The following is a 19,098-nucleotide window of genomic DNA, read 5'->3' as shown; positions in this document are numbered from 1 at the left end:
TTGGAAGCCCCTGAGTTGTAATCGTAGTTGAGTCATCCGAAGAGCTATAATCTTGGTCTACGAATTTAAAGGAAATAACCTAAATAGAAGGAAAAGAATTGAGATACGGATATCAATATCGCTTATCTATGTGGAGAATGTGTGTTGTCATAAGTATTGAATATGAATATATATACTTGACATTTATGTCTTAGTTAAATCTCATATATTGTGTTAGTTTATCTTTGCTGGGCTTTGGCTCACCCTAATTGGGAAACCATTTTCAGGTACTGGTGATATGCTTCCTCGAAGGACATAGCTTGGGAGGACTGAGGGTTGAAGGCTCTATTTTTGTTATATTTATGTTTAAATGTTTATTCAAGCTGAGGGCTTTACATGTATAGAGCTTAAGACTCTTTCTTTTGTTGTAACCAAGTGATATCTTGGAAAGATGTACGCTCGTAGGGCATTTATTTTGTTATTATTAACTTGTATTACATGTTGTAGATTCAGAATGAACGTATATGAATGTATAATGCATGTAATCCCTTTTGAAATACGAACTCTGTTATATGAAAGTGTACCGATTATGTTATATTCATTTCTCTTATGGGTTGGGTTATTTGTATTATATTGGGGGTATTATAGCTACAGTGACTCCCTATTTGTAGGGAGTCACTGTAGCAAAACTTATATTTGGGGGTTGAATAGGGGAACTGCTAGGGATGTGTTTTGACAGTAAAGCTCCTTATTTTGAGTAAGGAGGGAATATAAGGGAAGAGATGGGGATGCTCAAATAAAAATAAATTAAGTGAAGGAAGGGAAGAGAATGCAAATATAGAATTTATAGTGGTTCGGCTTAAACCAAGCCTACATCCACTCCTCAAGATCCTCCTTGAGAGTTCTTCACTATGCGTCAAATAGAAATTGCACTCCTAGCTTTACAGGTGCTAGTGAACCTTAATAATTGATCAACCCCGATCACTCCAACCAACTAATTGTAAATCCGATGCTAGTCACACCTAACCCAAGTGATTTTAAATAAAAAAATCACTCACAAAAATATAACTCTCTTTTACTAGAAAAATGATAAGGGATTGGAAACCCTTTTACAATAAAAGCTCAAACACTCAATAAATTTCTCAAAGAAAATTATATAGCTCAACAAAAAATTCCAGACAATATTTTGAACTCTTGAATATCACAAATTTTCTTCACTTCACTTCTATGTCATTTTTTTTCTCCACAAATCTTATTTTATAGCCATAGAAAAAAAAAAAAAAAAAAAAAACTAGCCATTGCAAAGAGATTCTAGGTAGGCTCCTCTTTCCTTCTATTTTTCTTTCATTTGAATTCATTAGCCTTTTGGACTTGCATCATTCTTGCCAAGAAACACTTCAAATCAATCAAAGGAAGAGAATGAATAAGAAAAGAAATGGAAATGATTTGAATTGATTTTTATATATTTTTATATTAAATTAAAGTATTCAAAAGATGCACAATAAATTCAGTTATTTTTAAAACGGTGCAGTCTATATCAAAATGACAATTTTTATTTTCATATTTTGTGTCAAATGATTGTAAAAAAATGTGTATTAAAAAATCGTAATTTATTTTATAATATTTTAGACATCATCAAAATCAAACCATAGGATTAACAGTTACATTTGTTCATTCATAATACAAGGACGATTACATTTGTTTACCAAAAATTATATATTTGTTCACCAAAAATTATATACAATGATGAAATTTGTATTAAGGTTTTGTCTCAAATCATTTGGCCTAATAGTTATGTAGTGGTCTAAGGTTATGGATTCAAATCCAATGAAAAAAAAAAAAGTTTAGCATATTTTATTTTTATCTCATTATGAGGGTTATATTATATGATTGTTGAGTTAGGTGTGATCACTATTGTTGGGTTGAGCTATTGTTAGTTAATTTTTTTTGTCCACACAACCTTAATACAAATTTTACCAACCACGCAATGATCAAGATTTGTGTTTGACAATTCAATTGCCCCATTAAAATTCTAAAAAATAATTTCCCATTTACCATCTGAAATTGTGTTTTTGTTACTAAAGAATTTTCACCATGATTAATACAGTTACAAGAGCTTTCAATTTTCTTTTAGTAAGCTTTTCGTTTGGCCTAATGGTTATGTAGCACTATTTGTAACGTGACACTTTTCTTTATTTATGAAAAACCTAGATTACAGAATAATGTTTATAACTTAAAAAATAAAAATAAATAAAAATAAAAATAAATGAAACTAATTCCAAATAATTTAAGTAATTATTTTCTAAATAGTAGTTTACTTGAAAATTTATGCTTTTATAAACATTAGATTATGCATCATTTTTTAAAAGTAAATCTTGTAATCAAGATCACAAAGGGCTTATTAAATAATTTTAGTGGAGGGTTAATTATTGATGTAGAACAAGTAGTTATACAATTTTTGGAACAATTCGATGAGTAAAAAGTAAATAAGAAGTTAAATTGAGAGTAAAAATGGAATTTTTGTGACGAGCTTGGAATCCTCCCAAATTTTGTATCTTCCTTGTGGATTTAAATTGTTTTTCATCTATTAGAATGATATTTAGCCTTATGTAACATTTTTCGATGCGTGCACAATACATTTGCATTTAATTCCCTCATTTTAAATTGTAACAAGCAAATTCTTACTCTTTCATCCACTGGCATTAATAAAATTGATTAAAAAAAATTGACATATGAGCCAAACATGATATTTTTCTTGTCAAACGTCTACACTTTCACCAAAAACTTATTTTGAACATTTTACTTTTAATTGTGTCCTAATGTTACATGTAAATTAATTATAATATGTCTCATTAATATTAGATGGATGGGAAAATATATATAGAAACTTAATGAGGTTGAATGTCATAAAAGAAAATGCATAAAAAATATGTAATATGTAATTTCCATTCATCCCATGCAATATAAAACTTGAATTTAAATTACACATTTAAAAAAAAAATCCTATATAAAAATTCTAGACGCATAATTTTATTGTCATTGAAAATTTCAGGACAAGAAATCCATAAATATACAAGAATACGAAAAATGTGCTGAATTTATATATATATATATATATTTGTATTTTCGGTATTTAGTGAATTTTTTAAAGATTTTTTTCACCAACATTATACTTTTTAAGTGTATTTATGTTAGGTATATCTAAAAATTTAAAAAAAAAATTATTTAAAATATAAAAAGAATTCAGTGAAAACAAAAAAATATGAAAAATAAAAAATTTTAATTTTCTAAAAAGTGAATTCAGAATTCACAAACCAAACAAGCTGAATTACATTTATTTACTAAAAGTAATTTATCATCTTATATTTTATCTTTATATTATTAATAAAATTGACCAAGTGATGGAATCCATTAAACTGATACAATGGTAATATGTGAGACTATACAATGACAATTTTCAGTTTATATTTTTTGATTATTGAATTATTTATTCAGTTATAAATAGGAGAGTGCATATAGAAGAAGCATCATATCCAATTCCCTCTCTACCACCCAATACTGGTGTAAGAATGGGTTTCTTACTATCCAATTATCAACTCACAATATGTATCCTCCTGTATTCCCTAATTTTCTGCTCGTCTTCGTCTTCACATCTTTGCCATAATGACGAGAGCACTGCTTTGCTCCAATTTAAGCAACTCTTTTCCTTCAATTGCTCTGTTTCTGTTGATTGCTACAGAGCTTCTGGTTCACATAATACTGATAATTGGAAAGAGGGTACAGATTGTTGTGCATGGGATGGGGTCACATGTGATAACACCACTTCTCATGTCGTTGGGCTCGACCTCTTTTGTAACTGCCTATATGGTACCATCCATCCAAACAGCAGCCTCTTCAATCTTGTTCACCTTCAACACCTCGACCTTTCTTACAACAACTTCAATCACTCTCAAATTTTACCTTCATTTGGCCGTTTCACAAATTTGACCCATCTTGACCTCTCTGTCTCCTATCTTTCTGGCCCAATACAAGGTAACAGAGAACTCACAGGTAAACTTGCAAGTTTTATTAATGGAACTCTCCGGCACCTTAGGCACCTTGGGTCGTTGGATCTCTCTGAAATAGATTTGACCGGAGAGCTACCTAATTCCATCGGGCAACTTGTGTACTTGGAGGAGCTACACCTCAGTGACTGTAATCTCTTCGGTACCATTCCGACATCGCTTGGAAACCTCACGCGATTAATTTGGCTTGCACTTCGAGGGAATAAATTGATCAATGGTCAATTCCCATCTTCAATTGGCCATCTTAAAAACTTGGAGCGGCTACACCTCGGTGACTGCAATTTCTCTGGTACGATTCCGAGATGGCTTACAAACCTCACGCGATTAACTCTGCTTGATCTTTCATACAACAATTTTGAAGGCCCAATTCCTCAACTTTTTCCCAACTTCTCGCAACTTTTTTTTATAGATTTCTCAAACAATCAACTAACAGGTCCCATTCCATCATCAATAACTGGCCTTCCAAATCTAATGTATCTATATTTAGGCAGTAACTCAATCAATGGGACAATACCTCCTTCCTTGTTTCATCTCGTGAACCTTTTCAGTCTTGATCTTTCGTCAAATAATTTAAGTGACACTGTTGAGCTGGACACATTTGCAAAGCTTGAATATTTGATTTCTTTGGATCTTTCAAACAGTGGTCTATCATTGACCACCACCAACTCCACTCCCTTCTCTTTCCAAAAAATTTGGATATTACAATTGTCGTCTTGCAACATAAGTAAAATTCCTGAATTTCTAAAAACCCAAATGGAATATTTGCAGACGCTAGACCTTTCAAACAACTACCTAAATGAAGAACTCAATCCACTCTGCAATCTTCATTCCCTTGTATATCTCGATCTGTCCAATAACAAATTGGCCGGATTAATTCCTACCTGTTTGGGGAACTTCAATGGAAATTTAACCTCGTTAAATTTGAAAAGAAACAATTTCCATGGTATCCCTCAAACATTTGGATATGCAAGCATGTTACAGGAACTTGACATTAGCCACAATGGATTGCAAGGGGTGCTTCCAAAATCATTGGCGAATTGCACGAACCTAGAAATTTTGAATCTGGGTCATAATTTCATAGAAGATGCTTTTCCATTTTGGTTGGGGAATCTGCCCCAATTGAAGGTTATTGTCTTGCGAGATAATAAATTTCACGGTCCCATAGAGCAACCAAGGAAGAGATTAGCCTTCACCAATTTACATATCATTGACATATCTCACAATGACTTTACAGGTACTTTGCCATCAAAATACTTTGAGAGCATGCATTCAATGATGATGGATGATGAAGACAAATCCTCCTTAAATTATATGGGTGATGGTTATGGTAATTATTATTCGATAACCATAATGAGTAAAGGACAGGAAATGGAACTCGTAAGGGTCATCACCATCTTCAAAGCTGTTGATTTCTCGCACAACAAGTTTGATGGAAAGATTCCCATATCTATTGGAAGACTCAAAGCCCTTTGTGTCCTAAATTTTTCAAGAAATGGTTTCACAGGTCCGATTCCATTGTCCTTGTCGCATCTAACTGAGCTTGAGTCCTTAGATCTATCCCAAAACAACCTCTCTGGTGAGATACCTCAACAACTAACAAGCTTGACATTCCTTGAAGTTTTTGATGTCTCGCAAAATAATCTAACTGGGATTATTCCACGAGGCCAGCAGTTTGAAACATTTTCAAACACTTCATATGAGGGAAATCTAGGCTTGTGCGGGTTTCCATTGTCAAAGAATTGTGGGAATGTCCATATAATAGAATCACCAACTTTACCATCCTCATTTAGTCACAATTTTAAGTTCAAATTTGATGGCTTTGGTTGGGAAGCAGTGTTGATGGGATATGGAAGTGGAGTAGTATTTGGTTTGGTGATAGGAAGTTGCATCATTCGAAGGAAAGAAGAATGGCTTGCGAGAAGTTTTAGAGTGAAAATGCGTCATCAGAAGAACAGATCGAATGAGGTTAGGTACCGACAGGGCCGGCTCTGAGATTTGTGGGGCCTAAGGCGCACTATGAAAATGGGGCCCCTCTAATATATTTTTTTTTAATAAAAAATTTATGCATAAAATGATAAGTATCCACAAATTTTTTATTTAAGTATACTTGAACATATAATCATTAAAATTATAAACTAAAATTTAGTTTCATATATTAAGATAGGAAGAAATCAGTACAATGACTCAAAAACATTAAAAACTGTTTTTGTTGCTTTATAGTTTAGCAATATCCAGCTTACAATTAACCCAACGATCACTTAAATACTACTCTTCTTGCATTTTTAGCTGCAAAATCACTAATTAAGTTTGTATAATCTAATTTATCTACCAAATCCTTTTCAATATAGCTAATCCATTCAATCTTTCTTGTGACATTGTTGATCAAAGGTAGGATTTGATCAATTTTAACTTTGAAAAACTTCTTTCTCCAGAGGCAACGGTAACTGGAATAGTCAATAATATTCTATATGCAATCCAGGAGGAGTGTGTGAAAGAGGGAGAGAGAGTGATTCGCCGGAGGAGGGTGTGTGAAAGAGGGAGAGTGAGTTACTCACAATGTACTACGCTATGCTCTGCGTCTGCTGCCTTCAAGTTGAAAGTCTTTCATTTCATTTCATTTCATCACTTAATGAAAACAGAGGCACTCACCACACTAGCAGTGCACTAGACATGAATTGTATATTGTATTTGTATGTATGGTTTGGGTTGGGCCCAAACAAATTTTCAATTTTTGTTTTTTTTTTATATTTATTTATATATTTTCATTTTAATAAATATGGGCCAAACACATTTATAAATAAATATGGGTTAAATTATACATGGGCCCAATAAAATATTTGGGGCCCTTTAAATTGATCTTCAAATCAAAAAAAAAAAAAAAAAAAAAATTTGGCCTATAACAATTTTTTAAATTTGGGGGCCCTATTTTTGGGCCAAAATTTGGGGCCTAAGGCTTGTACCTTACCTGCCTTAGGGTAGGGCCGGCCCTGGGTACCGACATGGAGCAAGATGACATGTTAAGAACTAAGTGGAGCTTGTTTGAAGTAAAGGTACTACCATGTTTTCCTATTAATTAAAGCTGTTTGTTTTTAATTTGATTGTGAACCATGATATCCCTTTTCATTTCCTACTTCTATGTTTCAAATTTGACACTCACGATTGACTGCTAGAATATATAGTTAGTTACATGCATGTATGTAAGTAGAAAGATAATAGATTACATGAAAAAAAAAAAAAAAAAACTCTTTTGGAGAAATCGAATTCACAACTTTGTAATTCCAATCGCCTAAAATAACAAATTTAGATCCAAGTTGAGAAGAAGAAAACAAAATGGTAAAATAATTCATGTTGACATTAGAAATTATGAACAACATGTTTTCAATACGAATTTATATGCATGTTTTCAAGTCAAGTTAAATTTTCACAAATTGGTATTCATTTTTTTTTTTTGTTGATTTTAGTTTTTCTTTGATTTATATACATTTTTTTTTTCAAAAATTTAAATCTTTATAGAAGAGAAGCACTTGAAAATAATTATTAAAAAAAATTCTAATAAATTTTTTTAAAAGATTCACTAAAAATAAAATTTCAAAAAATGTGATTTTCAAGCATTTGCCAAATATGGATGGATTTTTGTTTAATATTTATTGTCAGCTAAATAAGTTGCAACTAAGGTGGGCGTCGTGTAGTGTTAGGCCGTAATTGTGTCATGTTATTTTGAGTTTTTGCCAAAATTAAGTCAACACTAACACATTCAACCGATTTGTTATTTCATATTATTGTGTCATGTCATTTTCAGTCTGTGTTCGATTCGTGCTATGTGAACACGTCATGTCAAAAAAATTATCCTTAGTTAAAAGTATCGAGTGTATGAAAAAATTAAAAGTTTTCTTTACAAAATAAATTTAATGAAAATAATCTCTACTTGATGAAAAAATAAAATATCTATAGATGAAAAATTTAATTTTAACTCAATTCTATTTCCCTAATTTACAAAATTAAATCTATGTTATATTTGTTTTACTTGATTACTTCTAAACTAGTTGACAAAAAATATATTATCTGTAAATTTTATTTTATTTTTTAAAATATTAGCCTCAAAATTTTAATTTAGGTTGGATGGAGTTGCACAAGGATTCAATAATATCATGATAATCCTTAGGGCCCATTTGGGAAGGGTTATTTGGGCTAAAATAGCCGATAAAAACAAAAAAGGATAAAATAAGTAATAAGACAAAATGTCAAATTCAATCCATAATTATTTCATTTTTTCTCTCACAACTATCAAATCAACTACAAAAAAAAGCCTATTATTTTTTCAAACACAATTTTTTTAGCCGCGCTAAAATAGCAAAAAAGTCAGAAAGCCAACTAAAATAGTTAACTTCCTAAATGAGACCTAGTAGAAATAACATTATAATAAAATGAATTTGTACTATACATAAAAATTTTCATTGCAAATGACACATGTATTTTTGTATTTTAAAAAAACAAAAAATTGAATAAATTGTCCATTTTATGCATAATATTTTTCATAAAAAGAGCTTATTTCTATAAAAATAAAAATAAACATGAGTTATTTTTTAGTATAAAGAATTCAAAAATATCATGATGTGATATATCATGTGTATACAAACATTACCATATTGATAATAAATTATTAAATATAAATGTGTTTTGAAATTAATAATTATTGAAGCCTGGACCGTTTCTGAAGTGCTTATGAAGGCGATACTTAGGTGCTAAGTTGAGTAAGATTTTAGATTCGAACCTATGAAGAGATGCTGACCTATATTATAATCTAACTACTAACATATTAATTGTTATCTTAAAAAAAATTAATAACAACTCAAAAATAAATTTACTTTTCAAATTGTAGAGATATGATAATTATTACATATGAATCAAATAATCAATTATTAATTACATTTGAAATGCAATAAACCAATGATTGAATGGCATGTGTATTTATGAGTTATAACTAATATTCAATTATTAGTTACAAATTTTGTAGTTAGTCATTATGGTGTTGGTTATGATTTAGTTATGACCTATTATTGTTATTTTAGTTATGTTTGAAGATGTGTTTAGTTATGTCTGAAACGATATTTAGTTATGACTCATTTTAGTATTGATCATAACTTATTGTGATATTAGTTATGACCTATTATGATTATTATTTTAGTTATGAACAAAAAAAATTTCTTATTATACCTTAAGTGATATTTGATTATGATCATTTTTTTAGTTCGGGCATTTGTTACACTAGCATCACAATTATGATAAATTATATTGGGGAACTTACTGATAAGTCCCATGTACTAAGTTCAAAACCCAGCTAATCCCAAAACAAAATACTTGCACCAATTAGTCCAATACATTTTTAATTGTTACTAAAAAATCCTTTTTTTTTTTTAATTTACAGACACTGTTCACATTTTACTACCGTCGGACTTCCGTCAAACGGTCGTCGGAGACTCGTCGGAATGTTCAACATCGCCGGAGACTCGTTGGAATGTTTAAAACATGTTATGAAACTGTAAAATTTTACAATTCTAAAGAATGTTATAAAACTGCAAAATTTTACAGTTTTAAACCATGATTCATTCTAGCACCAAAAAAAAATTTTGAAACTGCAAAATTTTACAGTTTTCACCGCCTGTAACTAAAACTCGAAAACTACTTGTTCAGAATTCGAAAATTTTCTCCATTAGAACAGAAAAACAGAAGTGTATAGCAGAGAAAAAAAAAAGAGATCGAAGGAGAAAGGCGGATGTAGAGAGAGTATTGTACTCCGACAACTATTTTTTGTTTAGATCTATCCAAATCTGATGTAGATCTATCCAAATCTGATGTAGATCTACTCAGATCTGATGTAGATCTGAAGTAGATCTACTCAGATCTAAGTAGATCCACTCATCTTCTTTGTCGGAAATATATATCTTCGCCGTCGGTGAGAGTGAAATCACGAGTTGATTTCGATGGTTGGCGGTTATCAGTGAACCCCGATCAATGGAAAAAGACATGAACACTTGCACCATCGTCTATGACGAAGACGATGAGAGAAAAATGTAGAAAAAAAGAGACAGAAGAAAACGTAAAAAGGGAGGAAAAAACCAGAGAGATTGAGGAAAGGACTTTTGGGTGTATCCAAAAAGTTATGAGATTAAATGGTGTCCACATGTTCCATATGGGACTTGTGGGTAATTTCCCCAATTATATTTAATACACACCCCAAATAGTGGTGTGTATGGTAGAGGAACCCATTCGAAGCCCATCTTTAAAGTTCTCTTCGAGGCCCAAAATTTCAGGTCCGACCATGTAGCATTGCATTGCACCCAATCTTATTACCAAAGCCAATACTTGAGAAAGCCCATACGATTTCTCCTAATAAAAGAAAAATAGAAAAATAACTAATAAATCTAATTTTTCTTCCAGAAAAATCATTAAGACATTATAAGGAGTTGAATTAAATTGAATTTATACTTTAATCTCAGTTGGAGATTTATTTTAAATTATTAAACTCCATTCATTTTGAGCTCAATTGATTGAATTGTGACCCGTTAGTAACCATGTAATAATGTTGTGGTTTTATTATTATTATTTGATTACCATAACAGAGTTATGAATATTTATGGTGTGTATCATTAAATGAAATATATTTTGTGGTGAGAAAATATTATATTTACTTTTATCATTAAAGATGTTGAAATTTATTTAAATTAATATACATACATATATATATATATATATATAAGTGTATATATGTATGATTAGATATTTGGTTAGATATTTGTTTATACTATATATATATAAAAGTGACCAAATAGGATTTTTCTTTCAACCTTTGGGGTCTTGCCGTGAGAAAGAAAATAAAAAGGGTTCCAATGTTGGTTTTTCGTGGGTTTGATCTAGTGTAAGTCATTTTTGACCCCTAGTGCTTTGGATCAAAACTTAGAGAGCGGAAAAGGCGTCGTTTGGCTCCGAACAGATTTAATTTCTATTGCCGAAAAATTTGAAAGCTTCTTGGCTTGAGGTAGGAATTTTTCCCACACTTCTTTATGCACTTTTACTTGATTATATGGAGCTTAGAGTTGTATATAATTTAATTAGAATTTTTGAACAAATTGTGATTTATTTGCTTAAAAGAGAAATTTTGAGAAAAATAAAGAGTTGATACCCAAATTGCAAAAGTATGAACTTGGAATACATTTGTAAGGTTATGAAAGAGCTATGTTTAAATTTGAACAAAAACGGACTTCGACTCGATCAGTTTTGAAATTTTTATTGGTTTGTGACCAAAAGAGCATTTTTAAAGAAAACAAAAGAATTATGTTTAACTTTTGGGGCTTTTGATCAACCAGTACTTTTTCAGACAAGCCGGTCCGCTCGAGCGACCAATGTTGCGCTCGAGCGACCAGACCATTTTTAGTGCATTTTGACAAGTTGTTCTGCATTTCATTTCCATTCATTTCTAAGCATATGTAGACATGAATTATGAGTTATTAAAGAGTCATGAGCTAAGAATCGATGTATGTAAAGTGAATTAGAAAATATGTGTCGAATCCGAGTATATGGGCAATATGAATAAGTTATGTGGCATGAAATGAATAAGAAGTTAAAGTAAGAGAGCTAAGCCATAACAGCTATGTGAACATGTGTAATGATAAGACATGTTTGTGTTATGCACTTTTGTGTTTGTAGGTCAACGCCCGGCGTTCGATTGACCGTTTACGGGAACCCACTGTGAGTAATGTTATTGCAAAGATATGTTCATATGAATTATGTTCCAAATGTGATTTGATAAGTTATGATTTCTGAAATGATATTTGTTTACGTAAACGAATGTCCTATATTTTAAATCTATTATGGCATTCATAGATAGTCCCAAGTCATAGGAGACGAAATGTTAATGCGGGTCCATGACATATATGTGATTATGAGATCTCGTTAGTCATTTCATCGTGGTGATATGTGTTTAATTGGTATCCGGAACCGATTACTCTAGTCGGAAGACGATGTATGATGTATTCTATGGGATGTACCATTAGTATGTTCAGATATGAGAATGATTATGTTATGATTTTTCTTATGATTATGAAATGTTCGGAATTCGTTCACTAACCCTTTACCTTAATGTTATTCACTGGGTTTTAGCTCACTTTGTGTATATATATGTATAGGTGGGCCTTTTGGAGATCGAGCCTGAAGGCTTTTGTTTGGATCTGTGTTTTGTTGTCAGCAGCCACCGTGCCTTACGTGGAGGTTCCTGAAGTGTCACGTATTATGAGTTCGGGTTATTTATGTATATAAGACTTTGTTGTTTTGTTGGCTGTACTTAAGATGCTACATTGTGTGTGGGTATAATGTATGAATGGCTTTTGGTTATGCGTATATAAATTTTTAAATATTCCGCTCATATAAGTCAGCACAGCTCATTAGACAATTATATTCATGTATTTGCTTCTGCTAGCCCTTTATTTTCGTTTATCTGTTCAGAGGCCTTTGGTAATCCAAGGATTACTGGCCGGTTGCGATGTTAAACCTATAGAGGCGAGTTTGGGTCGTGACAATTGGCTTGTCAAAAGAACTAAGAAGAGCCTCGTGCTCTCCAAAGACTTCCCACACTCTTAGTTAGGCGGAATCACCATATCCTTTCCTGCATAAATCCACTAGGGGTGAGCATAAAACTCAATAAAGCTATCTTCACAAAGTATATATGTTTAAGCAATTGTATGTACATGAAAGCAATGGTATGTCATGCTTCAAAATCACAAGTTTTATTCTTTTGAAATTCATATGCAATGATCTTTTAAAGACACTTCATTATCTCAATAAATTCCAAACTTGAAATACGAGGTAGTAAATAGGACTCAAGTAATCTCTAAGCTGGTGTTTACAAGTAGGCATAACAAGCACTACCAATCCCTCACTTTACCAACTCCTAACCGAAAGACATGTTGTATCTCATCCGCGTATGTTTTCGACCCTTCACCCTAAACACTCAGGACAACTTAACATTACCATCTACACCCCCTATCTAGACTTACCAAACGCATTTTCTCCAAAACATTTCAAGATTTTCAATTGTTTTCTCAAAATAATAAATCAATTCCCAAGGCATAACCATAATAAACAATATTCAAAGCTATATAAAATGAATGAAATGAGATGTAATTATAAAGGTTCATTATAGCATTCTACAATTCTCAACATTTGCTCAAGATAAAATGTAATATTCAATAATTCTCCATTCATTTCCAAATTTCCATACTCACGTGACATATGATACTTTTTCATATCCACAATCATATTTATTTCTTTTTCATAGTCCAAGCATATACATAATTATGCTATCATATAAATTTTTTAACTCAAAATCTCATCCATCCCATGGATATCTCTATCAATACAACAATAAAGAAATTTCATCAATTTTCTATGTTAGTAGCAATCTCGTTTGACAAATTTTGTATTTTTTAAGTGTATCTAAATTAAATATATATAAAAAAAATTTAAAAATGACTAAAATATTACTAAAATTCACAAAAAAAAAAAATTTAAAAAATACAGAGGAAAAAAACAAATTTTTTTTAAATAAATAAAATGATTAACATGTCGACTTCTCGATCAATACCTAATACATCAAAAAATTAATAGTTACTTGAAAAAAATAATTTAACTGAAATTGCATAAAGTTTGGTAATATTCTACAACAATATTGGGCTTTAGCAGTCACCTCATTAAGGAAAATTTGAAAAAAAAAAAAAAAAAACTAACAAGATCAACAAAAGAAATATTTTTCTAACTATTGTCTCTCTTAAATGCCGTGAGTATAAGAGGAATATATGATAAATAAGACTTTGTGAATGTGTTTTATGCAAAACACGACTGAATTGTTCTAATAGAAAATTGATAAAGGTTGAATAATTTTTTTTTAAAGTAAAGTAAGACCAATTTGTTATTTTTCCAAAAAAAAAAAAAAAAAAAAAAAAATTGACCGACAAAAATAAAACCATAATCTAGAGTTTTTTTTATTATTATTATTAAAAAAAAAAGGTTTTGTTTGGTATTATTCTCTTCTTTGATGTTTTCATTTCTAGTTTTTTACTTTTAAAATATTTCAAAAAAAAATTATGAAAATTAAAGGGAAAATAAAAATTAAGTGCTAAATTAAAAAAATAATTTCACATATATGATAAAGCTTATAAAATTGCTTTTTAATGTTGGAAAGTTTATCATTAATATGTAAATATATTTTTAAACTCATTGTTTCATATTATTTCAAGTAAATTACATTATATACCCCTACACTTTACATCAATTTCATTTTGACTTCTCATTTTTCAATTGTAACAATTTATTCTAAAAAGTTTATAGTTTTAGAAAGATAGGGATGTTTTTGACATGGTGCATTGTGTACTACCCAACCTATCAAATTTTAAAATCATTTAATGTGTTTAATAAGAGTGTGTGTTGAAAGATTTCGATGTGCAAATAGAGAAACTCACAAAATGAGGCCATTCATAATAAGCAAAACTAATATAAAAATGAGATGATTTTCTCAAAAAATTGGAAGTTTTTCTTGGCCTCATTAAGAGTAACTTACACCGTTGGTCCCTTTAGTTTGAATGATATTTTACTTTGGTTCTAGTAGTTTTAATTTAAATAATTTGATCTCTATAACTTTAATTTTATTGCAATGTGATCCTTTTATTATTTACTGTTAAAATTTTGAACGGAAAAAAATCACGTAAAATTAGAGGAATGAAAGTAGTATCTTTGTAATTTTACATTGCTCTTTCTAATTTTGCACGTGATCTTTTTCGTTTAAATTGTTAACGGCGCATAACAAATAGACCACATTACAACAAATAGAAAGTGTAAGATTTAAATTATGCAAATTAAAAATATGGGAACTAAAATGACATTTCACTCAAATTATAAATACTAATAATATAATTTATTCTTTTATTTATTATTAAAATTGACTCAACATACCACACAACATAATCAACTTATCACATGATCTCGTGATGCTTATCACACAATGTGACCTTCCTCTCAGCACTAGAACAATGATTTTACTTATCGTTAGCGGTAAGCAAAGAATCATAAATTCGTCGGTCTAGTTTTTTAATACAAGGTTCAATATATTGAATCTTAAAATAAGTGAACTGCATTTTATGATTTTATTTAGGGGTGTTCAAATTATCTAATCAACCAAATAGCTAAATAATCAAACCAAATTGACCACTTCGGCCGAGTTGGATTGATTTTTTAGGGCGTTGGTTTGGTTCTGTTTTTTCAAATTGTCAAACCTATAAGATTGGATTTGTTTTTTGTTTAGGCTTTGCCTAAACCAAACCAGCCCAACAATCAAACCTATATATGTATTTTTAAATTTTATTTATATTGATATGTCTTCATTTAATTAGTCTATTACAATAGATTTGATAGCACATAATAATTTTCTACATACAATTTTTTTTTTTAGGTGAAAGAAGGAAGTAGTAGAAGTTTGAATTGGATTTTGCCGTTGATTTAATTTATATTGGTTGTATTAATGGATATGGATTTAATTTGTATAGTTATGTTTAAGTTTGAGTTGAATTTAATTATATTAGCTTGCATTAAATAAGATTTTGCTCTTCATGTGTGTTATGTTTAAATGTTAAAGATATGTTTATTTAATTATTCATTATTGATTGGTTCTCACTTATTTTTAATATAATAAAACAATGGTTTCAACCCAAGCTACATTGGTGCATATTATTCAATGCTCCTGAGCACTATTCTATTCCATTTATAAGTTGACACCTAATCAATGGTCTCCTAAAATTCTAACACAAAAGTAATAGGTCCTATAAGTTAGACCAATAACTACTACTTTGGAGCACCACTAAGATTTGCTCTTAGAGCATTGAATAAATTCTCGAGAAAATATCATTTTGCCCTCCAAATTTTCACTCACTTTTCAATTTGACCCCCTGACTTCGATTAATATTAATTTTACACCTAAACTTTCAAAATTTTGATCAATTTGACCCCTGCTGTCACATTCCGTCAATAATTGGACGGAATGTGCTGACGTGGGGAGCAGATTGATTTTTAATTTGGGGGTCAAATTGATATTTAAGGTATAGTTTGGGGTAAAAATAAAATTAAAAATGAACTTTGGTGCCACGTCAACATATTCTCTCTAATTGTAGACAGAATGTGACAGCAGGGGTCAAATTGATCAAAATCCCAAAAGTTTAGGTGGAAAATTGATATTAATCGAAGCTTGGGGTTCAAATTGAAAAACGCGTAAAAGTTTGGGGGGTAAAATGATATTTCCTCTAATTTCTCGGGTGCATAGGGGCGATCGCATCCCAAAAAATTTAAAACTCTATATACTATAAGTAGTTACTAATATAATTTTGAATTAATATATTTTGTAACTCCAAAATTTTAGTAATTTGTACTCAAAATTATAAAAATTCACACCCCAAAATTATTTGCATAACTAAATTTTGAAAATAAAATTTAAGTCAAATTTTATCAAATATTGATCATTTTTATTGGTTATCTATGTTATTTGTTATATTTGTATATCATTCAAAATTATTTATATTTTTCTATTTATTTTTATTTGTTACTGATTCTTGAGTTGTTTTTCCATCCAAAAAATAAAGGAGTTTTCTTAAGTGTGCAAGTGCACACCATGTGCCACTTACATAAAAAGTGTAAGTGTAAGGTGTAAGTGTAAGGTGTAAGTGTAAGGTGTAAGGTGTAAGTGGGTTGCACATGGTGTGCAACCTCAAAAAAGGTGTAAGTGTAAGGTTTAATTTTTTACAAAAGGTGTAAGTGTAAGGTGTAAGTGTAAGGTATAAGGTGTAAGGTGTAAGTTGCACACCATAACCAAACCCAAAAATAAAAGGCACATGACCAGCAGACAATATTGCAACAAAAAATGAAAATATGGGATTCAAATGTTCAAATTAAGACTACGGAGATTAAAGTGAAAATTAATTCGCTTAAACTATAGGGATTAATGGCGTAATTTACCTTCTTTATTTGTCCTTCTAGTTGGATTTTTTGAAATTTTATCAACTAATACTCTATATATTTAACTCATTCAATTGGATTCTACCCTCATATAACGCACATTTTAACACACACTTTAACACATCCATGAGAGCACCAATTTACTCTCTAAATTAATAAGCACGTAACACACAAATTTAATATCTATAAGAGAACTCTTGTGGAACACAATAGTAGTAGACATGTTAGTTGTGTCTATTCCATATAGTCTATAGACCACAAATTTGACCCACGCATCCCACAATAAATACTTAAGAGTTAAACAAGTTAACTTATCCATTTTCAGACACAAGCACAAATATGGCACGATCCAATAATATGAGTATTAAACAGGTTAAGTTAGTATTAAACTTGTATAACACGAAATTGATATAGATAACTTGTTTAATAAATAATTATTTACAAATTTTAATATTATTTCTACTAAAAGGTACCATAACATTTTTGAATTACTTATGTAACTCCATCTAATTGATTAAAAAATATGTGAAATAGAAATTTCAAGGCTAATATTTTTTTTCTTGATTGAAGATAATTTTTTTTCCTACTATTTTAATCTAATAAAAAAATATATAATAATAGGATGTAATTTTGTAAATTAAGGAAAAAAAATTGAATTGAAAGCAAATATTTTTATGAATAATTTCATCCAATAATTGGTCTCTACACTAAGTTTTTTTAACTAATTAAGGTAAAAAAAATTTGATATGACACATTAATGTGACATGAACTAGACAAATACCAAACATGATATGACTCAAAAATATGAAATAATGAACGGGTTAAGTTAGTGTTGAAATAATTCAGATACAAACCCAAAATGAAACAATATAAATACAACCTAACACAACATGACACCCACCACTAGTTCATATAAAGAACTTGTCATTTTATGAAAAATCTATAATGTGCAACCCAAAAACTTGTGCACGATTTGTACCCTTTCTAATTATAATGATGAGATTTGCACAAAATTACAACACAATGTTCTCAAAATATGATATGATCTCATTCTGTCATAACTCCAATGACCCAATGAGTTACTCGGTGAGTCATAACTCGTAGTGTGATTCAATATGTATAAGTTATAATTTTAAGCACATTACATCGTAACTTCTACGCACATTATGTCACAATTGAAATGAATGTGCATCATGTGCACCTTCTAGGTGCCTAGCAGAAATTGATCCATAATTGCATGTTTATACACTTGTTTTTAAGTTGTAAAAGTTAAAGATCTATGGAAAATCTAGGATTTGCACCAATTACTCACATGAACAAATAAAATCAAACCAAACTAAACTTTTTGATAAATTTGATCAATTGTATAAATCCTTTTTAAGCATTCAATTTTCACTTTATACAATTATATTATCTTTCCTAACTATTACATCTACTGCTGCGAATCATCTAGGGGCAAGTTTTAATTATGTGTGAAAAATCTAGAAATCCCCTAGATGTTGATTTGTGATTATGTATCAATTTTAAGCAGAATATAACAATCCCAATCAAACAATCAAACAATCAAGACAAAGAGACACAGTGATTTAACGTGGAAAAAACCACAATTGGACATCTCCAACTGTGATAAAAAAAACCACGGGCAACAGCCACAAGACAATCCACTAAGAAGAATTAAAGGAATTACACAGGTATACTCTCAATTACCTAGCGAATCCACAACGCCTAATTGAACCAACCTTTATGTGCCTCTTCCAACCCCATCTTCACCACGGAATTGTCTTTCTGATGAGCCACTCCGGATTCCACCAAAGCTTCAGGCTCGAATTCTTCAGAATCCACAACTGAAGAATAACTCTCTCTTTTGTGTATAACAAACAAACCTTTGATGTACTCTCTTTAGATCATGAGTTGAATACTCAATAAAAACATCAAAGAAAACTCCCAAAGTATCCCCAGATATAAACCCTAGAAACCAAAAAGAAGATCTGGAGAAGTTCTCCTA

General features: G+C 30.4%; 1 protein-coding gene across 1 annotated transcript; it reads left to right on the top strand.

The window, feature by feature from the left end:
* The first annotated feature begins 3,548 nt into the window (after positions 1-3,548).
* Positions 3,549-6,035, top strand: LOC114305163 (receptor-like protein 6). Its single transcript, XM_028250274.2, has one exon. It carries the CDS (start codon positions 3,549-3,551, stop codon positions 6,033-6,035), a length of 2,487 nt encoding a protein of 828 aa, XP_028106075.2.
* The last annotated feature ends 13,063 nt before the right edge of the window (positions 6,036-19,098 follow it).

This window comes from Camellia sinensis, chromosome 12 (genome assembly GCF_055761805.1).
Source record: "Camellia sinensis isolate YWXY chromosome 12, ASM5576180v1, whole genome shotgun sequence".
NCBI classification, from domain to species: domain Eukaryota; kingdom Viridiplantae; phylum Streptophyta; class Magnoliopsida; order Ericales; family Theaceae; genus Camellia; species Camellia sinensis.
The sequence above is the reverse complement of the archived record's forward strand: the minus strand, read 5'-3'. Positions and strand labels throughout refer to the sequence as shown.

What these genes read in the sequence shown, in the direction of transcription:
- LOC114305163 (XM_028250274.2), top strand. Translation starts at nt 3,549, where the DNA reads ATGGGTTTCTTACTATCCAATTATCAACTCACAATATGTATCCTCCTG.